At 44.3% G+C, this 27742-nt stretch overlaps 1 protein-coding gene across 1 annotated transcript; it reads right to left on the reverse strand.

Annotated features, from left to right (window-relative positions):
* On the reverse strand, window positions 1-26463 carry REG4 (regenerating family member 4). The gene is made up of 6 exons (XM_004002391.4): window positions 26415-26463; window positions 21169-21328; window positions 12141-12238; window positions 7987-8124; window positions 6395-6500; window positions 1-176 (listed from the first exon to the last, which is right to left on the reverse strand). The coding sequence occupies exons 2-6, from the start codon at window positions 21233-21235 to the stop codon at window positions 109-111; spliced, it is 477 nt and encodes a 158-aa protein (XP_004002440.2). The 5' UTR covers window positions 21236-21328; window positions 26415-26463; the 3' UTR covers window positions 1-108.
* Between the last annotated feature and the right edge of the window lie 1279 nt (window positions 26464-27742).

The following is a 27742-nucleotide window of genomic DNA, read 5'->3' on the forward strand; positions in this document are numbered from 1 at the left end:
TCTTAGTTGCTATGTTTACTCTTCGAGACAATGATCAGATAGGCATCATGGCAGAGAAGGAAGAAGAAAGGGCCTTGAGCCAGGGTTGGAAGGATCCGGATTCTTGCTCTAGGGTAGGTACTTGCACAGGAAGTGTTGGCGCTCGTTGCATTCTTTGCTGGTCCAAGTTAAAAAATCTGCAAGAAAATAAACAGATATTTAAATCCACCCACTTGCTGTGTTGAGTTTATCAGCATTATCTGGGTGTTTTGCTTGGACCCATGGATAGGGTACAAAAGTTTGTGTCAGCTTGACTAAGACGTCAATAGTCAAAGCTATGGTTTTTCTAGTGGTCATGTAGAGAGTGGATGTGAGAGTTGGACTATAAAGAGAGCTGAGCACCGAAGAATTGATGCTTTTGAACTGTGGTGTTGGAGAAGACCCTTGAGAGTCCCTTGGACTGCAAGGAGATCCAACCAGTCCATCCTAAAGGGAATCAGTTCTGAATATTCATTGGAAGGACTGATGCTGAAGCTGAAACTCCAGTGCTTTGGCCACCTGATGCGAAGAGCTGACTCGTTTGAAAGGACCCTGATGCTGGGAAAGATTGAAGGTGGGAGGAGAAGGGGACAACAGAGGATGAGATGATTGGATGGCATCACCAACTTAATGGACATGAGTTTGAGTAAACTCCAGGAGTTGGTGATGGACAGGGAGGCCTGGCATGCTGCAGTCCATGGGGTCGCAAAGAGCTGGACACGAGTGACCAACAGAACTGAACTGAACTGACTAGGATGTAGTGCCCAGTTGTTAGGTTAAACACCAGTCTACATTTTGCTGTGAAGGCATTTTTCTATTTAGATGTGATTTAGAGGCCACCCACTCCAGTATTGTGGCGGGGAGAATTCCATGGACTGTACAGCCTGTGGGGTCACAAGAGTTGGATATGACTGAGCAACTTTCACTTTCATTTGCATTTAAATCAGTAGACTTTGCATAGAGCAGATTACCCTCCCAAACTTGGTAATCATCTAATCAATGAAGGCCTTAAGAGAAAAGACTGAGGTCCCCAGAGGAAGGAATTCAGACTACTCTCAGCCTTAGGCCTGCAACATCAACTTGCAGGAACATCCAGCCTGCTGACCTGTGCTGTGAACCTCAGATTTGCCAGCCCCCACAATTGCATGAGGGCTTCCCTGGTGGCTCAGCTGGTAAAGAATCCACCTCCAGTGTGAGACACCTGGGTTCAATCCCTGGGTTGAGAAGATCCCCTGGAAGGGAATGGCTATACACTCCAGTATTCTGGCCTGGAGAATTCCATGGACTGTATAATCCATGGGGTCACAAAGAGTCGGACATGACTGAGTGACTTTTACTTTCACAACTCCATGAGCTAATTCCTTAAAATAAATTTCTCTATCCCACATGCTCTCTCTGTCTGTCTCACTCTACCTTCTCTTTCTTTTGCTTCTCAGGAGAACTCCAAGACAGGCTAAAAGAAGAATAATTTAAATTGTCATACACAATTGCAGACGCTCCATACCAGCATTGCTTTTGAGGAAGGCAGGGCTTGACATTTTGTTGTTGTTGTTGTTTAGTCACTAGGTCGTGTCCAACTCTTTTGCAACCCCATGGACTGTAGCCCACCAGGCTCCTCTGTCCACGGAATCCCCAGGCAAGAACACTGGAGCGGGTTGCCATTTCCTTCTCCAGGGGATCTTTCTGACCCAGGGATCAAACCTGTATCTCCTATATTGGCAGATAAGAGCTTGACGAGCCCCGTGGACCTTGACATACATCAATTGAAAATGAAGATGTGGGAAGGAGTCCTTTCTTGTTTGAAATAGGATGCTGTAAGGAACACAGCTGAGGCTCTATGAAACTCCCATTTGAAGTTCACAGAATTGGAAGCTGCTTTCCATGTCCCAACGGGCCACTTATGTATAAAGGGGGACAGAAAGGAAGGACTCGGGAAGGACTGAAGTATTTTTGAGGAGAGGTTCAGTTTTTCTTCTTCCAGAAAATAAGCTCCACAGAATGGCTTGCCAATCTGGTGTGTCTATCACTGAGCGATGAGTTGCTCCCCAGCTGGCTGTCTGTCTGGCTTTGACTTGTAGATCTGGCTCTGACACTGGTACCAAGGTGTGTCAAGTCGATGGGATAAGAGCCTGGGAGGGATGGCATGGAGGTACAGCCAGGCAAACTAAGGTGAGGTGCCTGGTTCTCAGGAGGAAGAGGAGATAGGTCCTGCCCACTCCCTCATCCATAGGGCCCAGAGCTGGGGCCACAGAGTGTCAATGAGATGGAGATGCAAACATTCTGGGCACTGCCAAAGTGTGGGGCAAAGAGAGCATGGCACGAGCTTCAAATGACCATGGGGAACACAGCAAGCTCCCCAGTGGGCGCTAACTTAGGAAAGTGTCTCTCCTCCCTCATTCCTGCATGAAAGAGGGGCAGGTTCAGGGAGGGGTGTAGGAGACCATACTCGCCTCCCTTCCAGGCCATGAAAGCCACAAGCCAAGTGTGCACAGCGATAAGCATCTGACATATATTGGGTTTCCCTGGTGGCTCAGCTGGTAAAGAATCCGCCTGCAATGCAGGAGACCCGGGTTTGATCCCTGGCTAGGGAAGATCCCTTGAAGAAGGAAATGGCAACCCACTCCAGCATTCTTGCCTGGAGAATCCCAGGGACAGAGGAGCCTGGTGGGATATAGTCCTTGGGATCGCAAGAGCCGGAGTTAATGACTAAACCACCACCACCACCACCAGGACCACAATGATTAGTATTATTTTTCCCTCTGTACAGAGTGGCATCTGAGGCACAGAGAAGTAAGGAATCTGGTCAAGGTCACACAGCTAAGTGAAGGAACTAGACTCCTACCCCAGGCATTCAGAATGCAGAGCCCAGGGCCTTGACCTAAACTATATTAAATATGAAATTTATTTTTCAGTTGTAGAACCCTAGTTATCATTACTCAATATCTCATGGTGAACCAGTAGGTAACTCAGGAAACACTGTGAAATACAGTTTTCCAAAGGGTCCTGGTCTTTCTAAACAGATAGAAAAAGGGAACAAGTTCAGTCACACAATGTGCGTGGCTGGAATTAGGGACACTAATATTATATCTTATGAGTCTTAAACAAACTATATAGCCCCTGAGTTGGTGAAGCTAAATCTGTTATATAAATGTAAAGTGACATTGACAGGGCTGAGGGGAATACTCTTTTGAATTCTACCTTCACCAGTTTCTAACCCTTGCTTCCTTCCTTGAGCTTTTCTGCCCTGAGAGGCTGTATCCTGAGAGTGGAGAGCTGGGCTGAGTGAACGGGAAGAGGAGTGTCCTGCGGCCTGGTGTTCTCAGGTGGACGACCCACACAGGATACTTCATTGTTGGGAACTTTGCTGATGTGGACACAGACTGACAGTGTGAGGATTTTGTTTGAGAACTCTATCTGACTGAGACCTTAGAATCATGGGAGGGACCTTGGGAGGCCATGGTTCCCTGGAGCTTGGTCTGGCATCCAGCCCTAGGGATTCTGATGCTGTCAGTCTGAAGCAATCCCTAAAATTCATATTATTAAAACATTCCTTAGCTGACTGTCATGTGCCACGAGTCTCTTTTTAATGCTTTTTAAAAAATTTTAATTATTTATTTTAATTGGAGGATAATTACAATATCGTGATGGTTTTTGGTATATATCAATGAATCAGCCATAGGCATACATGCAGCAGCCCCATCCTGAGCCCTTCTTCCACCTATCTCCCCACACTATCCTTCTAGGTTGTCCCAGAGCACCGGCTTTGAGTGCCTTGCTTCATGCATCAAACTCGCACTGCTTATCTATTCTACATACGGTAATGCATGTGGTTGGTTCAATGCTATTCTCTCAAATCATCACATCCTCTCCTTCTCCCACTGAGTCCAAAAGTCTATTCTTTGTGTCTGTGTTACTTTTGCCGCCCTGCACATAGGATCATCAGAACACCTTTCTAAATTTCATGTATATGCATTAATACGCAGTATTTGCCTTTCTCTTTTTTAATGCTGCAGCTGCAATATCAAGCACATGCATGCATGTCGTGTCCAACTTAGCTCGCCAGGCTCCTTCTGTCCATGGGATTTCCCAGGCAAGAATACTGGAGTGGGTTGCCATTTCCTCCTCTTGGGGATTTTCCCAACCCAGGGATCGAACCCATGTCTCCTGCATTGGCAGGCAGGTTCTTTACCATTAAACCACCAGGGAAGCCCCAATATCAACCACAATGTCCGCTTTTGCTTGGTTAGCTCTACTGATGGGTTTCTCACTACTTTCTAGGGTAGCTCATTATATTTTTGGACTGTGCTGATTGTTGAGAATATTTTTCTTAGCTTGGATAGAAATTTACATTTTGGTAAATTTCTACATATTGGTCTTGGTGTATTCCTTCCATCAGAGATGACTTATTCCTTAAACAGCAGCTGTAGTCCCTTCGAGACAGTGGGAAGTGCCTCCTTGGTCTGTGATATGACCCACTTAGACCTCTGAAGCTTTGCTTAGCGCTCACCTCAGAGTTTGTCTCCACATGTTCATCACTTTGCTGTCAGAAAGTTTTTGCATATAACCTTTATTCTTCAGACAATAGTAAACCTGTTCCACATCCCTTTCTACCTAAGCCCCAGTACCTGAGTCCTCTGTCCTGCCCAGGCTCAACCCCTGGCTAGTGGGGAAATCCTGGTGACACTACGAAGGCCTTTAAAACACACTGGGATGTTCTCTTTCAGATCAAGCATCTTTTTCATCTTTGACATTCTGTTTCCTTTTCATGTCACTTATTAGCCGTGGTTCTCATATAGGAGTGATTTTGTCCCACCAGGGGATATTTAGGGCTTTCCTCGTGGCTCAGATGGTAAAGAATCTGCCTGCCAATGCAGGAGATGTGGGTTCGATCCCTGGGTCAGGAAGATCCCCTAGAGAAGGGAATGGCTACCCACTCCAGTACTCTTGCCTGGCAAATTCCAAGGACAGAGGAGCCTGTCAGGCTACAGTTTATGGGGTTGCAAAGAGTTGGACATGACTGAGCAACTAACACTTTCAGGGGACATTTAGCAAAGTCTGTGGACATTTTTGGTTGTTACAAACTGTGTGTGTGTGTGCGCGTGTGTGTGTGCTGCTGGTATCTGCTGGTTAGTAACTAGGGAATGCTAACCCTACAACGCACAGGGCAGCTCCCACAACAAATCATTACCCACCCCAAACGGCATTTGTAGCGAGGCTGAAAACCCTAACATATTAGCATGAAAAGCAAAGCTTGAAGGCAGGCAAGAGAACTGAAGAGGCTGCAGTGACGGTGCCCAGCCCGCAGCCGAGGTTCTGGGCACTATGTTCTGGGATGAAACTCAGAGAATATGAGCGAAGAATGCAGGCAAAGCGAGGTTTCTAGAGCTTATGGAGAACCCTGACTATAAAGAAGCCTGAAAGCAGTCACACATATTTGCTCCCTGTAGTCTGGGTTTCCCCAAATATGGCATATTTCCCCCTCATGGTACACGACAGAATTTTAAGATAAACAGAGACACAGATGTAGAGAACAAATGGATGGACACCTAGGGGGAAAAGGGGAGGGGATGGATTGGGAGACTGGGATTGCCACATATACACTACTGTGTTTAAAATAGGTAACTGATGAGAACCTACTGCGTAGCACAGTGAGAAAAAAAGAGGGGTCAGCCTGCTTATAAGCCATGTATTAAGTTAATCTTAGAAATGCATTCCAATATACAGTGGGTGCAGACAAATACTATTTGATTCCACTTGCATGAGATACCTAGAATAGTCAAACTCATAGAGTCAGAAAGGTCAGTGGTAGATGCCAGGGCTGGGTGGGGATAGGGATGTGGGGAGAGGGAAGGGGGCTTTAGTGTTTAATGGGGACAGAGTTTCAGTTTAAAGAGGTGAAAAATTTGGGAGATGGAGGATGGTGAGAGTTGTACAACAATGTGAATGACCTTAGTGCCACTGAGCTATATGGTTAAACGTGGTTAAATAGTATGTTTTATATTATGTGACTTTTACTATGATAAAAAACATAAAAAAGAGGATATAAAAAAAGTGACTGTAATCATTTGCTGTATAGCAGTAATTAATACAACATTGTTAATCAACTATACTTCAGTTAAAATGAGTTATTGAAAAATAAAAAAAAAAGAAAAAAGTGATTGGAGTAAAAGAAATACTGATAACTGAATGGTTGGTACACTGATATGGCAAAAATTGTGAAATGGTCACAAATGGCCAGTGAGTAATGCCTGGGACAAGGCCACTGTCCTGTGGAGTTGTTGATGTGAAATGGCGCAAAGAGGAGTCAATGTCCAGCTTCGCTCTTAATGGGAAAGAGAAGGAGCTGGGATTCAGGGAGAGATGTGGTAGAACTTACTGGTCTTGGCATCCATCGCAGCACAGTACTTGTTCTCACCCACGGACTCGCCAGACAAGGATTTGTAAATAGACATGGCTCCATCCACCCACTGCCATCGATGCTTCTGCAAATGACAGGAGATGGGAGACACGTACACATAAGGCTGCCCACCTGCTCACAGCCCAGATGGTCACCACAGCCCCCTTAAACACAGCTTTCCCTGGAAAACTTGGGAAAGCACAGAAACGTGTGAAGGGAAAATAGAAAAGTCACTCCATTTAACCTTCAGGAAGACAACATTACTAACATTTTATCATATTTACTTGTGGTGTAACCATTTTTATCTATCACAGTATTTTTATGTACTGAAAAATGTGGTAGCCATTAAAACATATATATTCAATTTTGTAGTATTTTGCTTTCCAAACATGTTTTAATGATAAGAATGTACCACAATTTACCTTGCTAGTTCTCCTATTGATTGATGGTTATGTTGTTTCCAATTTACGATTACTGCAAAGAATACCGCTACGAACAATTTTATTTGTAAAGCTGTTTCTGTACTTAAAATTATTTTTTAAAACTAAAATCCTAGAAGTAGAATTAATGACCAAGGGGCATGAATATTTCAAGGATATTCAAATGCATTTCCAAACTGCTTTTCATAAACAGTTCAGTTGTAGGAATTTATACCGTCATTTACCAGGAAATTTCTCCTTATCTTAAAAATATTCATTAAGACAAAGCAAACATCTAGTAATCTAAGTCAAATTATATCGTTATTCTAATTTATATTTCTTTGATGCATTCATTGCACAATTCGTTAGGCTGTTTATTAGCCTCAGTCATGAAGGTAGAAAATTTAAAAAATCTGGTAGAAATTCCTTCAATTAAAAATAAATAAATAAAAATCAGTTAGAATAGATGTAAATATTTATCCTGTCTTTGAATGAGAGAGCACTGGTTGATTGCAGTGTGAATACTAACAATGTAAAATTAATTGTATAAATTCTCTGTAACATCTATAGCAAAGTTTATTAAGAAACACAAAGTCAGGATTTTTTTCCTTGTATTCTTTGAGCATTTTTTGGTTAACACAGAAGCCCTACAAAGAATCTATAAATTGCAGGTCCCACACAGAGACTTCACAAAGAGGTGCTGAGAGGGGTAAAATGAAAGACCAGTGAAGAAAGTTAAGGATGGCATAAAACACATGACCGCATCTAGTGAAAAGCTTAACTGAAAGCTTTCCACTTAAACTCAAGATCTAATTGGAATTTAATTAAGCGGGATCTCATAATGCAACTCTGTGTGTGTGTCTGTGTTTATTTGTATATGTATATACCCCTATATACTTACAGAAACCTTTTTTGAAAGGCTCTGATACTTTTGTGTTCGGAAGGATTTGAGAGGGCTCTAAATGGATAGGTCTGTAAGTGGAGGACATTGCTTTGTCCCTAACCTGGAAGCCTTGGCCTCTATCAGTTGGAGGCAGGTGACTGAAGATCTGTTGTGTGTGTGCTTGCCAGTGGGCCTGCGCCCATTTCCCAGACAGGAGCTGTCTATCTGCTTTTCCCACAGGGCCATGAGTGGGCCAGGTCTGAGGTTACCTTCTGCGGGTCATGCAGGCCAATCCACACCGGCTTGTTTCTTTGATAGGCACCTATGTACTTTGCTATGGTGCTGGCTTCCTTTAAACTCAGGACAGATGCCAAGTGGCCTCCGTTTCCATATGACTGACACTCGAGCTGAGGGCAAGGAGGAAATATGAGGTTTAAAAACATAGCCCACACCCTAAATGTCCATCTACAGACAAATGGATGAAGAAGAGATGGTATGTCTTTTCCATGGCTGAGTAACAGTCCATTATGGGCTGAGAAATAACGGACTATTTAGTTCAGTTCAGTTCAGTCGCTCAGTCGTGTCCAACTCTTTGCAACCCCATGTATTGCAGCACACCAGGCCTCCCTGTCCATCACCAACTCCCGGAGTCCACTCAAACTCACATCCATTGAGTCAGTGATGCCATCCAGCCATCTCATCCTCTGTCGTCCCCTTCTCCTCCTGCCCCCAATCCCTCCCAGCATTAGAGTCTATTGCTGCTAAGTCACTTCAGTCGTGTCCGACTCTGTGCGACCCCATAGACATCAGCCCACCAGGCTCCCCCGTCCCTGGGATTCTCCAGGCAAGAACACTGGAGTGGGTTGCCATTTCCTGCTCCAATGCATGAAAGTGAAAAGTGAAAGTGAAGTCGCTCAGTCGTGTCCGACTCTTAGCGACCCCATGGACAGCAGCCTACCAGGCTCCTTCGCCCATGGAATTTTCCAGGCAAGAGTACTGGAGTGGGGTGCCATTGCCTTCTCCATCAGAGTCTATTACTCCACCACAAAAGAGAATGAAATAATAACATCTGTGGCAACATGGAAGGACCTAGAGACTATCATACTAAATGAAGTAAGTCAGACAAAGACAAGTGCCATATGATATCACTTCTTTGTGGAATCTAAAAAATGATGCAAATGAACTTATTTACAAAACAGAAACAGACTCACAGTATTAAAAAACAAACTTCTGGTTACCAAAGGGGTCAGAGGGGGAGGGATAAATTCGAAGGCTGGGATTAAAATATACATGCTACAATATATGAAACAGATCAACAGCAAGGATCTACTGTATAGCACAGGGAACTCTTCTCAACATCTTGTAAAGACCTATAAGGGAAAAGAATCTAAAAAAGAATATACTGATAGAGGTATATGTATAAGTGAATCACTTTGCTGTACACCTGAAACTGCTGGGATACTGTGAATCCACTGTATTTCAAGAAAAATTAGAAAAAAAAAAAAGAAAGAAAGAAAAGCACAGGCTTCACCTCAGAACCCTAGCTCACCAAGCAGCATGCACACACAGCCCCCACCGCCTCTCAGGATCTAAACCCCACAGAAGACTTCCTGTCATCATGGGAGAAAGCACAATGTCACAGGTGCCGGGTCTCCTCGAGGCCAGGTCATGAGCTTTAGGGCCAGGGGAAGTGCCTGGGGTCCTGGACTTGCCTCTCATTTGTGTATGTGACCTTGCCAAGTCCCTGTACCTCTCTTCCTCTGGAGGACATAATTATGGCTACACAAGGGAGTTGTTACGAGGATGAAACTGTCATAATAATGTATAATAGTAATACACTTTAATAAATCTGAGACCACTGATTGTAAAATGTGCCATTCTCTAACTGGAAACTTACTGCCCAATTGAAAAAATCATTTTATATACACACACTTTACAGACAGACAGAGACACATACTTTATGCTCTCCTGGGCTTTGTTACAGGATCTGCCTACATGACAAAACTTAATTTAATAAAAGCATGGTTTGACTGTGGTTGCTACTCTAATGCTTGCCTTTGAACTTGCTCAGTATTAGATGTGGTTACTGTTTCATGATAATTTAGTCCCGGAGGAGGGCATGGCAACTCATTCTAGTATTCTTGTCTGGAGAATCCCATGGACAGAGGAGCCTGGTGGGCTACAGTCCAAAGGGTCGCAAAGAGTTGGACACGACTGAAGTGACTTAGCAGTCCTCACACTAAGTGCCAGCCACTTTACAAAACCCAAATGTTCTTACATTCATAATTTCATTTGCCTTTCAAATTTGTGAGGTGTGGAAGCTGGATTACCAGTCTACATTTAGAGAGTGTACCAATCACAAAGATTCTTGGAAAAGAAGAGCAAACAGGCTCAGTTGGTTTAAGTGATATTTTCCCTGTAAATTCACATGGCTAGAACCCAGAGCTCTGCTTCTTCAGTCTGAGATTGGGTTTACCTGTCGTTTTCATGCCAGCTCCATCGCCTCCAGAAGTTTTGTGAACTAAGATAGCAGCTAGGAATCAAGAAGCACAGCGCTATGGGGTCAATTTCTCCAGTCCTTCCTGACACCTTCTCTGCACTCTGGTTCAGAAGTGGTTAATTCTGCTAAGGCTCAGTAGCAATCTTATGGATTGTTTTTGCCTTGAAAATCTGAACTGAGCATCTACCAGGTGCCAGAGGTTTTTTGCAACAACCCCAACAACCCCATGGAGTGAAAGCATTATCCCTATGTTACAGAAGAAAACTGGTAAAGCGAGGTATAGCTCAAACTAATGCCTGGCAAAGCGTGATTTAAATGCACACCTATATTATTCCAATGTAGACTTGGACTTCCCATGTGGGCTTCCCAGGTGGCTCAGTGGGTAAGGAATCTGCCTGCAGTGCAGGAGACACAGGAGACGCAGGTCAATCCCTGGGTTGGGAAGATCCCCTGGAGAAGGGCATGGCAACCCACTCCAGTATTCTTGCCTGGAGAATCCCATGGACAGAGGAGCCTGCTGGTTACAGTCCATGGGGTCACAAAGAGTTGGACACGACTGAAGTGACTGAGCACACATATTATTCCAAAGCTCCCTGGATATCTTCCTCTTTGTTTTGGTAGAATTAGCTTTGGGCTCTCTGGGGACAGCCAGTACACACGTCTGAGGCCACTGTGGGCCCAGATTGTACCCCATATCCCCACTGGTCTCCCCAGTCAGTCACTCCAGTAAAACAACCACAATCCAGAGACACAGCAGCTCTGACTCCTCACATTCCAAGGTAACTTACTCTGACTGGCTACCTGGGTATCTCTTAGGAAAGCCTCAGTGAAACAAAACCAATGCATTTGTTGAGTTGTGGGGACACTAAGGCCTTCCATGTGTTCGGAATGCTTCACTCTCTGTCAGGTGGCTCTGAGGCTGGTAAATCTTGTACAGCAATTCAAGTTGTCCTTCCTGTAAGTTCCTCATCTCATCCTCTTTGGCTTAATGTGCTTCTGTCTTTTTCCCTGATAATGGACTCCCCAAGGAGAGGCTGTCTCTGGTTCATTCTCATGCCTTTGCAGCCCCCCCAGGGTCTGGGCCTGTAGCATGCACTCCATCGATTTGTTGTTCAGTCACCCAGTCGTGTCCAGCTCTTTGCGACCCCATGGACTGCAGCACGCCAGGCCTCCCTGCCCCTCACCATCTCCCAAAGTTTGCCCAAGTTCATGTCCACTGCAACAGTGATGCCATCCAGCCATTTCATCCTTTGATGCCCTCTTCTCCTCCTGCCCTCAATCTTTCCCAGCATCAGGGACTTTTTCAATGAGTCAGCTGTTTGCATCAAATGACCAAAATACTGGAGTTCAGCTTCAGCATCAGTCTTTCCAATGAGTATTCAGGGTTGATTTCCCTTGAGATTGACTGGCTTAATCTCTTTGCTGTCCAGGGCATTCTCAGGAGTCTCCTCCAGCATCACAGTTCGAAGGCATCAATTCTTTGGTGCTCCACCTTCTTTATGGTCCAACCCTCACAACCACAACTATACATGACCACTGGGAAGAACATAGCCTTGATTATATGGACCTTTACTGGCAGAGTGATGTCTCTGCTTTCCAACACACTGTCTAGGTTTGTCATAGTTTTCTTGCCAAGAAGCAAATGTCTTCTGATTTCATGGCTGCAGTCACCATTGCAGTGATTTCAGAGCCCCCAAAGAGGAAATATGTCACTACTTCCGCCTTTTGCCCCTTGATGTGCTCCATCGATGCTTACAGCATTAGAGGAGTTGAAGGGGTAACCCTCTTCTCTCCACTTCACCTGCCAGCTGACTTCTTGGAACACCAGGGAAGGACCCTTGGCTCTGAGTTGAATGACACCTGGAGCTTCGGCTGTTCCCTTGCTCTAGAGACACCTCTCTGAGCGTGAGCCAGATTTCTTACCTCAGCCTCGGACCAGTTCCTCAGCTTCCGGAAGTATCCGTAGCAATACGACCTGTGGTAAAACCACCCGGTGGCACAGCTAGGTCTCAGGACAATGGCTGTGCACAAACAAAAGAAAATACAAGTTACAAAGGAAAGCAAAAGCAATTCACCACCTTAGCCAGTGTAAGACCCAGGTCCCCTCGAAGGAGGAGAGGCTGAGCGTCCTGGAGGAAGGCTCTCTCTCTGCTGCCACATCTTTATACTGTTCACCTTTCTCCTAGCATCTCCAGAAGGGGCTGTGGTCCTTCACCAGAGTACTTCAGCATTGGGGAAAAGGAGATGATCAGATCTTTGAGGATACTGGACACTGGCTCTGAACTGACACAGATTTCAGGAGACCCCAAACATCCCTAAGGTCTGCCAGTCAAGTAGGGGTTTATGGAGGTCGAGCAATCAGTGATGTTTTAGCTCAGGACTATTTTCCATGGACCCAGTGGTCCTCCAAGCCCATCTCTGTGCTAACCTCCTCAATAATGGAGTATGTAATTGGAATAAACATCCTCAGCAACTGGTAGAATCCTCACGCTGGTAGCAAGATCAAACAGATATAATTCAAGAGATCACAAGAGTGGATGAGGGGCATAATTGGTAGTTTTAGGCATCATAGGGAGCAAGTGGGTTTTTCCTTCTTTTATCTAGGGGAATGCATGACCAGTCAGATGGCAACTTGGCAGGAACTTGAGAATGGGGGGCTGTAAGTCAGTAGCCAGGGGAGGGGAACATTTTAGGCTAAGGGGGTGGGTGTGCAGAGAAATGGCAGCAGGAAGAGCAAACACTTAGGTTTGCCTAATGTGTAGAGGATCTGTCAGGCAACCACTATAGAAAACAGAAGGAGAGAGTCAGGGCCCAGAGGCCAGGGAAACCATGATTCAGAGAGAAGCACAAACTCTTTCAGCTAGTGGACAGATGAATGGGCCACGCCACTGAAACTGCTGGAAATGCAGAGGACCCAGGTAATGAAGGGCATGCTGAGCTAGTAAGTTTGGACTTTGTGCCAGTGTGGCTGTGCGGTAATGCTGAGGATGCGTGCAGGAGTCTTTCCACCCCCAGTGCATGTCCACGGACTGTTGTGGTCACATAGCCTCTCCTCTCTCCTCAGGCAGGTGATGCTGCTGTCACTTGCTTGCCTTACGCTTCTGTTCTACTTTATTGTGTGTGTTAGCCCCTCAGTCATGTCCAACTCTTTGAGACCCCATCGACTAAGGTCTGCCAGACTCCTCTGTCCATGGAATTCTCCAGGCAAGAATACTGGGGTGGGTTGCCATACCCTGATCCAGGGGATCTTCCCAATCCAGGGACTGAACCCCTGTATCCTGCATTGTAGGCAGATTCTTTACTGCTGAGCCACCAGGGAAGCCCTGTTCTACTTCATTCCTTGCCTACAAATCCCCTCTCCTACAAATCTCCTGTTGCTTTCAGATAAGCTCTCCACTCAGTTGGGCATTCAAGGGTGTTCAGCCTGGTCTTATGGCCCTAGTGAAACACAGCTTCCTGTGCAGCAGCCCCAGCGCCAGCTTGGAACATGACGCTCATTGTTGACACAGATCCTTCGCTTGTGCTCTGCTTTGTACCTGTGAGTGATGGACAATCACCAACCTAGTGGAGGCACAGAAAGAAAAGTTTCAATGTGAAAATATCTCTTTTGCCCTTTAGTGTTTGCCCATTTTGTTTGCCTTTAACCCCACGGAAAAGAAATGCAAAAACTCAAAATGGCTGTCTGGGGAGGCCTTACAAATAGCTGTGAAAAGAAGAGTAGAGAAAAGCAAGGAGAAAAGTAAAGATATAAACATCTGAACGCAGAGTTCCAAAGAATAGCAAGGAGAGCTAAGAAAACCTTCCTCAGCGATCAATGAAAGAAATAGAGGAAAATAACAGAATGGGAAAGATTATATATCTCTTCAAGAAAATTAGCGATACCAAGGGAATATTTCATGCAAAGATGGGCTTGATAAAGGGCAGAAATGGTCTGGACCTAACAGAAGCAGATGATATTAAGAAGAGATGGCAAGAATACACAGAAGAACTGTACAGAAAAGATCTTCATGACCAAGATAATCAAGATGGTGTGATCACTCACCTAGAGCCAGACATCCTAGAATGTGAAGTCGAGTGGGCCTTAGAAAGCATCACTATGAACAAAGCTAGTGGAGGTGATGGAATTCCAGTGGTGCTATTTCAAATCCTGAAGGATGATGCTGTGAAAGTACTGCACTCAATATGCCAGCAAATTTGGAAAACTCAGCAGTGGCCACAGGACTGGAAAAGGTCAGTTTTCATTCCAATCTCAAAGAAAGGCAATACCAAAGAATGCTCAAACTACTGCATAATTGCACTCATCTCACAGGCTAGTAAAGTAATGCTCAAAATTCTCCAAGCCAGGCTTCAGCAATACGTAAACCGTGAACTTCCAGATGTTCAAGCTGGTTTTAGAAAAGGCAGAGGAACCAGAGATCAAATTGCCAACATCCGCTGGATCATGGAAAAAGCAAGAGAGTTCCAGAAAAACGTCTATTTCTGCTTTATTGACTATGCCAAAGCCTTTGACTGTGTGGATCACAACAAACTCTGGAAAATTCTGAAAGAGATGGGAATACCAGACCACCTGACCTGCCTCTTGAGAAACCTATATGCAGGTCAGGAAGCAACAATTAGAACTGGACACAGAACAACAGACTGGTTCCAAATAGGAAAAGGAGTACATCAAGGCTGTATATTGTTACCCTGCTTATTTAACTTATATGCAGAGTACATCATGAGAAACGCTGGACTGGAAGAAGCACAAGCTGGAATCAAGATTGCCGGGAGAAATATCAATAACCTCAGATATGCAGATGACACCACCCTTATGGCAGAAAGTGAAGAGGAACTCAAAAGCCTCTTGATGAAAGTGAAAGAAGAGAGTGAAAAAGTTGGCTTAAAGCTCAGCATTCAGAAAATGAAGATCATGGCATCTGGTCCCATCACTTCATGGCAAATAGATGGGGAAACAGTATCAGACTTTATTTTCTTGTGCTCCAAAATCACTGCAGATGGTGACTGCAGCCATGAAATTAAAAGATGCTTACTCCTTGGAAGAAAAATTATGACCAACCTAGATAGCATATTGAAAAGCAGAGACATTACTTTGCCAACAAAAGTCCGTCTAGTCAAGACTATTGTTTTCCCAGTAGCCATGTATGGATGTGAGAGTTGGACTGTGAAGAAAACTGAGCACTGAAGAATTGATGCTTTTGAACTGTGGTGTTGGAGAAGACTCTTGAGAGTCACTTGGACTGCAAGGAGATCCAACCAGTGCATTCTAAAGGAGATCAGTCCTGGGTGTTCATTGGAAGGACTGATGCTAAAGCTGAAACTCCAGTACTTTGGCTACTTCATGCGAAGAGCTGACTCATTGGAAAAGACTCTGATGCTGGGAGGGATTGGGGGCAGAAGGAGAAGGGGATGACAGAGAATGAGATGGCTGGATGGCATCACCGACTCAATGGACGTGCATTTGAGTGAACTCTGGGAGTTGGTGATGGACAGGGAGGCCTGGCGTGCTGTGATTCATGGGGTCGCAAAGAGTCGGACACAACTGAGTGACTGAACTGAACTGGACTGAACTGAACCTTGCCTGTGTGCTAAATCACTTCAGTCGTGTCTGACTCTCTTTGTGACCCCATGGACTGTAGCCCACCAGGCTCCTCTGTCCATGGGATTCTCCAGGCAAGAATACTGGAGTGGATTGCCATGCCCTCCTCCAGTGGATCTTCCTGACCCAGGGATCGAACCTGCATCTCTTATGTCTCCTGCATTGGCAGGCAGCTTCTTTACCACTAGCACCACCTGGGAAGCCCTCTGTTTAACCTTGAGAGAGCCTAATTATAGGCATGAAATCATTAGACAATTTAACCTAACTCCTGACTTATGCTCTCCTGAATGCATACTATGCTTTGTCTAAACTGCTGATTGTTTTCCTAGATAAAAAGAAGTTAAAATGAAGAATTCAGCAATTAAAAAATGTTGTTGTTGTTCAGTCACTAACTCATGTCTGACTTTTTGTGACCCCATGGACTGCAGCACACCAGGCTTCCCTGTCCTTTACCATCTCCCAGAGCTTGCTCATACTATGTCCATCGAATCGTTGATGCCATCCAACCATCTCATCCTCGGTTGTCCCCTTCTCTTGCCTTCAAGCTTTCCCAGTATCAGGGTCTTTTCAAATGAGGATGAAAAGTATTGGAGCTTCGGCTTCAGCATCAGTCATTTCAGTGAATATTCAGGGTTGATTTCCTTTAGGATTAACTGGTTGGATCTCCTTGCAGTCCAAGAGACTCTCTAGAGTCTTCTCCAGCACCACAGTTGGAAAGCATCAGTTCTTCAGTGCTTATCCTTCTTTATGGTCCAACCCTCACATCCATATGTGACTACTGGAAAAACCATAGCTTAGACCATATAGACCTTTGTCGACAAAGTGATGTCCCTGCTTTCTCATACGCTATGTAGGTTTTCTTAGCTTGTCTTCCAAGGAGCAAGAATATTTTAATTTCATGGCTACAGTCACCATCTGCAGTGATTTTGGAGCCCAAGAAAATAAAATCTGCCAGTTTCCACTTTTTCTTCAACTATTGGTCATGAAGCGATGGGACTGGATGCCATGATCTTAGTTTTTTCAATGTTGAGTTTTAAGCCAGTGTTTTCACTCTCCTCTTTCACATTCATCAAGAGGCTCTATCCTTAATAGTCCCATTCTCAATCCTGCAGGCAGATCATGCAGGCAAGATGACACTGGAATATTCAACCAGTCTGCACACAGTGGGGAATAATGCAGAATCCAATTTCCTGCATCAAAAATTCATTAAGATTCTTCTCTCTTTCTCCCCTTTAAAAATCGTCAAGGCTGAGCAGAATCTTTGGAGTTGGCCTCTGGACACAAGTTCACCGTCTCCCTAAATTGCCAGCTTTTTTGAGTCAAGTACCTTTCCTTTCTAAGCAACAAGCAGTCAAATTGGGTAACAAAGGGGGTGCCTCAAGTGTATCAGGAACAAGCAACATGGAAGCTCATATGCTTAAATACCTTACCTTCTACTACCTTTAGGAACAGGAGCATCAGCATTTGATGTTAAATAAAAAGAACGCCTTTATGCCACTGTTGCTACTCCTGTTGCACCACCAGCTGCCACGTTCCGAGTGCTTCCTTGCCACCAGGCACTGTGCTAAGGGGTTTATTTGTACTGCATATGTATCTTAGGGAGGTGAGGAAACAGGCTGGGTGGCCACCCTTCTAAGATCACACGGGGAGGTGGAAAAGCCTCTTTTCAGTTCTCTAACTTACGAATCTGTATTCCTGCCATCAAACCTGTCAACTTTGGCTTTTATAAATAACCAAGAAATTGGAAATATGGCAATGAAAATCATTAGAGGGTTGGGATGCCTTGGTTATTTTATCAGGGGGAAAGAAAGTGAAAGACTCTTAGAGTAAAAATTGATCTTCTTAAGGAGAAGGCTGACCACTGATTACCACTCCAAATGAAAAGGCTTGAATTTCAGTAAGGAACAGTCTGCAGAAAGATTACGCTGCATGCTTTTCCACTGAACACTGGTGAAAAGATTCTGAAAGAGGTGGAAGGAAAGAGGCCACGTCTCTGACTCCAGTCTGAGGATAAAGGCCCCTTGCTTCACACCAGGTGCTCCTCGTTCAGTTCCCCCTGATTTCTGTTTTGAACTCTGAAGAGACTCTGCTTGGCATCCTGTGGGCAAATGCATTAGTACAGATTCTCCACCACCAGGCACTTTATTTTTTCCTGAATCCAGGTAGTGAGAGCAGAGCTCCCAGCGGCACACTGGAGGACCTAGAGGGGGTCAGGGCAAAGCACACCTTGGATCATTCTTAAAGCCGGGCCACCAGTACTCTCTTTTTCCCTGCCCCTGTGTCTGTTTTGAGTGTCCTTCTGTTTCTGTCCACGTCGCTCTGTTCGGCTCCCTCTGTGCCTCTCTGTGTCTTTCTGAGCCTTTCCGTATATTTCTCTCTGTTTCTTGCTCTCTTCCCACTCTCCCTGGTGTCTCTGTCGCTCACTAACTTTCTGCAGGTCTCTGTGCCTGAGTCGCGGTGTGTCAACGACTGTCTGTCTCCTTTCCTCTCCTTCCTCCTCCCTCACCTCACCACTCACCTCAGATACTGCAGCCAAGGCTGTGGCTCCCTGACGGAGATGCGTGAGCTCCTGGAGGGGCAAACTGCGCTGCGCTGCTGGGGCTGCCGCTCTGCCTTCCACCACCTCACACTTCATGGAGCATTTACTATGTCCCAGGAGCTGTTCCAGGCATTCGAGTCACCCCCATAATAACCCCATGAAGTAGATTGTCCTTATCCTCAGTTCCAGAGGAGAAAACAAAGGCAGAGAGTTGTCATGTCCTGGAGTCCCGCAGCAAATAAGTGACAGAGACAGGATTGGACCACCCAAGATGGTCTGACTCTAAATAGAAGCGCTCGGTCATGATAGTCATTGAAAGTGAAAGTGTTAGTCCCTCAGTCGTGTCCGACCCTTCGCAACCACATGGCTGTAGCCTGCCAGGCTCCTCTGTCCATGGGATTCTCCAGGCAAGAATGCTGGAGTGGGTTGCCATTCCTTTCTCCAGGGGATCTTCCTGACCCAGGCAGATTCTTTACCGTCTGAGCCACCAAGTTGACAGCATTGTAGTCATTAGGCTCTATTTATTTGTTAAAAAAAAACCCTGTGGGCCAAATACATTCATTTAGATTGCCTTGTTTAATTACCAGAGCTTTCCTAAGTAATAAGGATGTATATGCCCACTGGAAAGACAAGAAAACCTCTTCAGGGGTGAAGTAACCTACTGAAGACACTCATGGGGAATGAGGAGGGACCTGGGAGAGGAGCCAGTGCCCAGAAGCCCTAGAACCTTGATCCCTCCACTCATGGTCCTAGACCCCGTCATCCAAAACTTGCAGTGGCAGGAGGTTTTGGCTCCTAACATCCCACCTGGACGACTAATAGTCTTTTTACTCCACCACTTACTAGAAGTGTGCCCTTGGGAACATTATTTAAACTCTTTTAGTTTTGGTTTTCTTGTTTTTACACTGAATCATAGGGTTGTTGGGAGGATTAAGTGGGATAATGCATGTACAATGATTAGCACTGAGTGTCTAGAAATTGTCAAAAAATAGTAACTACTTAATAAATTGTAGCTATCAAAATAATCACATTATCATTATAACCCATGTAATACGTTTTGAAAATAGTACCTAGTTAGGATGTTTTTTGTTTTGTTTCTTTAACTTTTTGTTTTCTATTGGAGTACAGCCGATGAACAATATTGTGAGAGTTTCAGGTGAACAGTGAAGGAATTCAGCCATATATATATGTGTGTGTGTGTGTATATATGTATATATGTGCATCCATTCTCCCCCAAACTCCCCTCTCATCCAGGCCGACACATAACGTTGCTCAGAGTTCCCTGTGCTGTGCAGTAGGTCCTTGTTAATCCATTTTCAACAGAGCAGTGTGTACGTGTCCATCCCAAACTCCCTCACTGCCTCTCCTCCCCCACCCCTACTTCTTGGACAGCTCACTCTCCACGGCACAGTTTGGGCAAATTTCAAGCCCCCTCAGGGGGGCCAGAACCAGAGCAGCAAGGCACTAACTACCCAGGCTGTTGATTAGAAACGGCCGGAGAACACGACCCGCTGGGGGAGCTTGAGGGCAGCCTCTCCCAGTCTTTCACATGCTAGCTCATTCCAGAGAAAGTGGTTGAGTTCCCCAGGTCCTGAATGGCCGTAGATGGTCGAGAGAGCTGGTAGCTGGACCCGCAGACTTCAGCCATGAGCACCAACATGAGGCCCCAAGAACCCTGCTTCTCTTTGTATCTCCTTCCAGTCACTCTCTCCCCTGGCCTAGGTATCCGCGCTGGGAGAAGTGCTGGGTCATGTACAGCCCTGGGCCCTCTCAAGAGGCCTCTTCTCAACAGAAGTGCTGCTCAGACGAGTTTCTTCACTCCCTGTACCACACACGACACCAGCAGGGCCTCTGCAGACTGTCAAAGCAGTCAGGATGCTTATTCTTAGCTCACATATGCAGCTTTCCTCCCCTGCTTTCTCCACTGGTAGATTCTAGGGTATTGCTTACTACCTCACAGATGCGTTACTTTGGTATTTTATTTATAAAATATTTTATTTTTGTTTATTTATTTATTTGTCTGTGCCCGGTCTTAGTTGCAGCATGTGGGATCTTAGTTCCCTGACCAGGGATTGAAGCTGGCTGCCTGCATTGGGAGCACAGTCTTAGCCACTGGACCCGCAGGGAAGTCATGACATGTGACTTTATACTTGATGCTCCCCAGGCATCGAACCCAGGTCCCCTGTATTGCAGGCAGATTCTTTACCAGCTGAGCCACAAGGGAAACCCAAGAATACTGGAGTGGATAGCCTATCCCTTCTCCAGCGGATCTTCCCAACCCAAGAGCTGAATTGGGGTATCCTGCATCGCAGGCAGATTCCTTGCCAACTGAGCTATCAGGGAAGCCCTATTTTTGTTTATTTCTTCATTTGTCTGTGCCAGGTCTTAGTTGCAGTATGTGGGATGTGAGTGACCAGGGATTGAACCCGGCCACCTGCATTGGGAGCGGAGAGTCTTAGCCACTAGACCACAAGGGAAGTCCTGACATGTGACTTTATACTTGATGCTGGGCCTATATGTGTTGGAGCCATCTCTCCAACTAGTCTTTATGTTCTGGAAGACTTTATGTTCTGGAATCCCCCAATATGTTCAAATAGGAAAATAATGCATAAAACACCGGGTAGTTCTAATTATAGTTATCATTTCTTGACTGCCAGGTGACAGGTACTTTAAATACATTACATCCACCGTTCACAATAAATTTGCAAAATAATTATTATAATCTACATTTGATTGATGATGGTTTCACTACGGCTTACAACCATGCAAAGAACATTGACCATAGGCTCAATTCCAGCTTCGTGACTGATACTCACCATCCACGACTTCAGTGCTGACTACATAGCTCATCAGAAAAACCAGCCACATGCTTTTCAGAGCCATCTTCCTCTTCCCGCAGGGACAGAAGTGCTTCAGGAAGCACGGGTCTCAGAGTCCTTGTCAGTTTTTCCTTGATACTCCTGGATTCGCCCAGATCTGAAATTTCAACACACTTACACTAGTGAAGTGGACCCAGGAATTTATAAAAGCCAAATCATATTAGTAAATGCATGCTTCTCAGTCGCTCAGTTGTGCCCAATTCTTTGTGATTCCATGGACTGTAGCCTGCCAGGCTCCACTGTCCACAGGATTTTTCAGTTAAGAATAGTGAAGCAGACGGCCTTTTCCTCCGCCAGGGATGTTCCTAACCCAGGGATCAAATATGTGTCTCCTGCACTGCCTACATTGGCAGACAGATGCTTTACCTCTGTGCCACCTAGGAAGCCCAAATCATAAATGAAGGAAAAAATATTTCTCTGGCTAAACCCAAATTATACAACAAAGGGAATTTGAAAAGATACATGTGCCCCAATGTTCATTTCAGCACTGTTTACAATAGACAAGACATGAAGAAAGTGAAGGTCACTCAGTCATGTCTGAGTGACTCTTTGTGACCCCATGAATTATACTGTTCATGGAATTCTCCAGGCCAGAATGCTGGAGTTGGGTAGCCTTTCCCTTCTCCAGGAGATCTTCCAAACCCAGGGATCGAACTCAGGTCTCCTGCATTGCAGGTGGATGCTTTACCAGTTGAGCCACCAGGGAAGCCCCCAGACAAGATATGGAAATAACCTAAATGTCCATCAACAGATGAATGGATAAAGAAGATGTAATGGACCTAGAGATTACTATACTAAGTGAAGCAAGTCAGAAAGAAAAAGACAAATACCATATGATATCACTTGCGTGGAATCTAAAATATGAAACAAAGGAGCTTACAAAACAGGAACAGATTCACAGACTTAGGAAACAAACATGGTTACTGGAAGTTGGTTAACTCCTTACATGCCACTACTCCCGTAGATGTCACGCGAGTGTATGTTCCTCGATTTTCTGTCTCATCACAACAAAGATTTGGAGTGATGGACATTAAAGCCCACTCGGCGTGTTGCAGCTCTCAGGTCTTGGATAGACCGTGTTATAGCTCTCAGGTCTTGAATGGACCATGTTATAGCTCTTAGACAAATCAGTGTTACAGCTCAGTGTTACAGCTCTATTTTATTTAGAAGATAGCAGGAAAATCCATCTTCGAGGCATGAGGGCACGTCGATCTAAAGACACAAGGAGAAGAGCACCCCAGTGCGCTGGAGACAGAGAGAGAGCTAGCCTTGGCTCCTCTATTTATATGTTTATCTCTCCCTGGGCCTGTCCTATGTAAATTGGGCCAGCCAGGAGTGTTGTTTGTTTTATCTGAGGTCCTCGCTCCGGTCCTCGGACCTTCTTTTGTTTCATTGTCGCGGGCTTTTCCCTTTCTTGGCTGTAGCCACCGCCATTTTGGACTCCTTTATCCCTGTTTTACCTACCTAACAGTTACCAAAGGCAAAAGGTATGGGGACAGGGTAAATTGAGAGTTTGGGATTGATATATACAGAGTATCTTTAAAATAGATAATCAACAAGCATCTACTGTATAGCACAGGGAACTCCACTTTCCTAATAATAGTAACTCCACTTTTCTGTAATAACCCAAATGGGAAAAGAATTTAAAAAAGAACATATGTATATATGTATAACTGAAGCACTTTGTTGTACACCAGAAACTAACAGCACTATAAATCAACTATACCCTGCTGCTGGGAAAGACTGGAGACAGGAGAAGAAGGGGACGACAGAGGACGAGATGGTTGGATGGCATCACAGACTCAACTGACATGAGTTTGAGCAAGCTCCAGGAGATGCACAGGGAAGCCTGGTATGCTGCAGTCCATGGGGTGGCAAAGAGTCGGACACAACTGAGCGACTGAACAACAACATACTTCAATAGTAAATAAATAAGAATCTCAAGCTAAATAAAAAGGTTAGGAAAATTTATCTTTTGCCAGCCCTCTGAGCCAATGCCAAAGATCTAACTCTGCTGGGCTGAATGGTTTCAAGCCTGAAAGGATTTGATACTATGCTCTGAAGAGCCCTCCTTTGCTATTCTCAGGACAGCCAGCAGAGGGCGTTCAAAGCAAGCTTTCTCTCAGATGAGGCCGTATTTGAGCTTTAATAGTTTTGAGTCATGGAGAAGGCAATGGCACCCCACTCCAGTGCTCCTGCCTAGAAAATCCCATGGACGGAGGAGCCTGGTGGGCTGCAGTCCATGGGGTCGCTAAGAGTCGGACACGACTGAGTGACTTCACTTTCACTTTTCACTGTTATGCATTGGAGAAGGAAATGGCAACCCACTCCAGTGTTCTTGCCTGGAGAATCCCAGGGACGGGGGAGCCTGGTGGGCTGCCGTTTATGGGGTCGCACAGAGTCGGACACGACTGAAGCGACTTAGCAGCAGCAGCAGTTTAAGTCAATCAAGTCAATCCCAACCGTGAGTTTTTAAATAGTAGAATTAAAACTGAATATGTTATCTAATATCTCCACTTTACAGTTTAGAAAACCTAAGGTATGGAGTCATTTTCTCATTGTCACACAGCTACAACAAGATTTCCTAACTTGTTCAACTTTACATTTAGGAGATATCACACTTTTAAAAAAATAATTTTATCTTTTCCTGTGACTAAATAGTACACAAATTATTAAAAGATCATTGAAAAACTAGAGAATACGAAGCAATCTTCCAGAGAAACAATTGAGTGAAGAGCTTATTAACATTTTTCTAGGCATGTGTTGTTTACATAATTTTGTATAAAGAGTCATATAATTCTGTAACCTGGTTTTATCGCTCAGAAACAGATTGTAATAAACATTCCTCCACTCACATAACTTTTATGAAATTTTGCTTCTGTCTTTAGTATAAATTCACATACGTGAGAGCCTGCTAAGCTGCTTCAGTCAGGTCTGACTCTTTGCAACCCTATGGACCGTAGCCTGCTAGGCTACTCTGTCCACAGGATTCTCTGTCCATGGGATTCTGTAGGCAAGAAAACCGGAGTGGGTTGCCATGCCCTACTCCAGGGGAATCTGCTGGACCCAGGAATCGAACTCTTGTCTCTTATATCTCTTGCCTTAGCAGGTGGGTTCTTTACCACTAGCGCCACCTGGTAAGTCTGAATTCACATACACAGGGTTGTAATTTCACAGAACACACAAATTGTCACATTGATATTCTTGGCTAAAATGCCCTCTGAACCTAGAGGATTAGGAGGGAGGCTCAAGAAGGAGGGGATATACGTATACTTACAGCTAATTCAGGTTGTTGTACAGCAGAAACCAGGACAACATTGTAAAGCAATTATAATCCAATTAAAAAATAAATTTGAAAGAATTTTGAAAATGCCCTCTGAATGGGCTGTACTGTGTGTTCATTCTAACACTAGTGGGCAGGAATGCTGCTTTCCCCAGCCCTTAATGAACACCAGATTTGTCAATTTTTTTTCTTGCTAATTTTGGTATGTTAAAGAAAAACTTCATTTAAAAAATACTGATAAAGTGGAATGTCTTTTTATATAATGATTAGCTTTTAAAATTTCTTTTATGAATTTTTGGTTTACAGCTTTGCACAGCTTATTGTCGGATTTTTTTATCTTTTTCCTCAGGAATTTGGAGGGCTTTCTTTGTATATTTATTGTCTTTTATATCTTACCAAATGACTGAGCAACTGAACTGAACTGATATTTTACCAAAAATATTTCCCAGTTTGTATTTTCTCTTGTTTGCAATATATTTTTTTGCCTACTGAAAATTTCAAAAATTGTCATAGTTATCATATCCTTTATAACTTTTGGAATTTATATTTGAAAAACTGGCCATTGCTACCCACATAAGATTAAAATATCTACCTCTATTCTATTTTTTATCCAGTAGGTAACTACTTTAGTGTAAGCATGGGGTTGGGAAAAAAGTTTTTCCCCCAAATTATTACTAAGAGGAGTGATTCATTGCATTTTAATTTGGGCATACTTTATGATCCCCAAATCAGCATACATGTTCTAATTCTCAAGTAATAGATTGCTTAAGGGAAATGGTGGAACAGGGTATTTGAAATGGAAACTTTCCCAGAAAATCTAAAGATTAGGTCCATATGGACCTCTGACACAGTGCTGATAAGGAGGGAGACAAAAGAGTGAAGAGTGTGTGGCTGTGATGACCTCTCTCTCTCTAATTATGGTATTAACCCTGCAATTAATTCCTTTGAGGAGCCTCCATTCCCAAAGTGATAGAGGTATTTTGGCTGTCCCGTACCCGCTTCAAGACACAAATGGTAAAAGCTTCACTCTCAGGTCAACAATCTGGGGAAGGGAGGCTCAGCATCTTTTTAAATGTAGTCCTCCCCACTTATCTGCAGGGAATACGTTCTAAGACCCCCTGAAACCACAAATATTACAGAACCCTGTATATACTGTTTTTCCTATGCCAATCGGGGTGGTGGGGGTGGGGGTGGAGGGAAGCAGTACCCTGGACAAAGGGATGATCTGCCTCCTGGGTGGGAATAAGCAGGATCATGCTAGATTTCATCAGGCTGCTCAGAACAGAGCCTGGCACAATTTATAATTTATGACTTTTTAAATTTTGGAGTTTACGTTTAATATTTTCTGACCCCAGCTGACTGAGGATAGCAAACTTTGGAGAGGATATGATAACCATGACAATTTTTGAAATTTTCAGTAGGCAAAAAAATATATTGTAAACAAGAGAAAATACAAACTGGGAAATATTTTTGGTAAGATAGCAGGATAAGGCAGGGACACTACTGTAACCTATAACTGAATCTTAACAAATTGACATTCATTGAATGCCCCCATGTCATCCAGTTTAATCCCCATAACTGGGCTGCATTCCGGATATCATTAGCTTATTTTGCACATGAAGACCCTGAAGTTTATGGAGATTAAGTATCTATCCTAGAGTTTCACAGTTTCTAGATTGCTGAGCCAGGATTTAACTCAACACTATTTGAGACCAAAGCCAATGCTCTTTATAAGACAAGAAAGGAAATAAGTAATTTAAATTAAACAAAACAGCAACACCAGCACGATTAACATGTTTTGAACTATAACTTGTCCTTTCTGGCCCAGTTAAAAGCTGGCAAAGAAAAACAGATACTCAAAGAAAGCCCTGTGCCCTCAACTGCATGGAGGATTAATTACCTGGTTGGCATTCAAGGCTCTGAGGACCCCTGCCTTCTTCAGTGTCCTTAGAGATCCCAGGCAGTTTCTGAAGTACTTATATCTTCTTGCCTCAGGAATTTATGACGTTTGCTTTAATCACACAGCAGCGATGTTTACAAATAATAGCCATCCATAAAAGTCTTATCTACAGTCAAAGTGAGCTGTATGAGATATGAATTGAGAACATATCTAAGTTGTGTTTTAATTATTTAAGAGAACCTCTCCCTAATTGCAAATAGAGTCTTTTCTTTACAACCCATTTTAGCAATATCCTGTAATTTGTGATGAAAGAAAATTACACATATTGAAGAATAGGAAAGTAATTTTGGCTTATATATGATTTAACTTGAAATTTACACTGGGATTTCTTTGGAACGAATGATGCTAAAGCTGAAACTCCAGTACTTTGGCCACCTCATGCGAAGAGTTGACTCATTGGAAAAGACTCTGATGCTGAAAGGGATTGGGGGTAGGAGGAGAAGGGGTCGACAGAGGAAGAGATGGCTGGATGGCATCACTGACTCAATGGACATGAGTCTGAGTGAACTTCGGGAGTTGGTGATGGACAGGGAGGCCTGGCGTGCTGCGATTCATGGGGTCACAAAGAGTCGGACACGACTGAGTGACTGAACTGAACTGAACTGAGAATAGCTTATTTGTGGAAACAGAGCTGCTGCTAAGTCACATCAGTTGTGTCCGACTCTGTGCGACCCCATAGACAGCAGCCTACCAGGCCCCCCGTCCCTGGGATTCTCCAGGCAACAACACTGGAGTGGGTTGCCATTTCCTTCTCCAATGTGTGAAAGTGAAAAGCAAAAGTGAAGTCGCTCAGTCGTGTCCGACTCAGCGACCCCATGGGCTAAAGCCTATCAGGCTCCTCCGTCCATGGGATTTTCCAGGCAAGAGTACTGGAGTGGGGTGCCATTGCCTTCTCCAGGAAATAGAGCTACAGATGTAGAAAACAAACACAGCTACCAGGGGATAAGCAGAGGAGGGATTAATTGCGAGATTGGGATTGACATACACACACTATTATATGTGAAATAAACTAGTAAGGTCTTACCGTATAACACAGGGAACTCTATTCAATACTCTGTCATGACCTATATGGGAACAGAATCTAAAAAAGAGTGAAAAAGTGAAAGTGTTAGTGGCTCAGTTGTAGCTGACGCTTTGTGACCCCATGGACTGTAGCCTGCCAGGCTCCTCTGTCCTTGGACTTCTCTAGGCAGGAATACTGGAGTGGGTTGTCTTTCTCTTCTCTGGCGGATCTTTGCAACCCAGGGTGTGTATATGCATATGTATAA

Source organism: Ovis aries, chromosome 1 (genome assembly GCF_016772045.2).
Source record: "Ovis aries strain OAR_USU_Benz2616 breed Rambouillet chromosome 1, ARS-UI_Ramb_v3.0, whole genome shotgun sequence".
NCBI classification, from domain to species: Eukaryota; Metazoa; Chordata; class Mammalia; order Artiodactyla; family Bovidae; genus Ovis; species Ovis aries.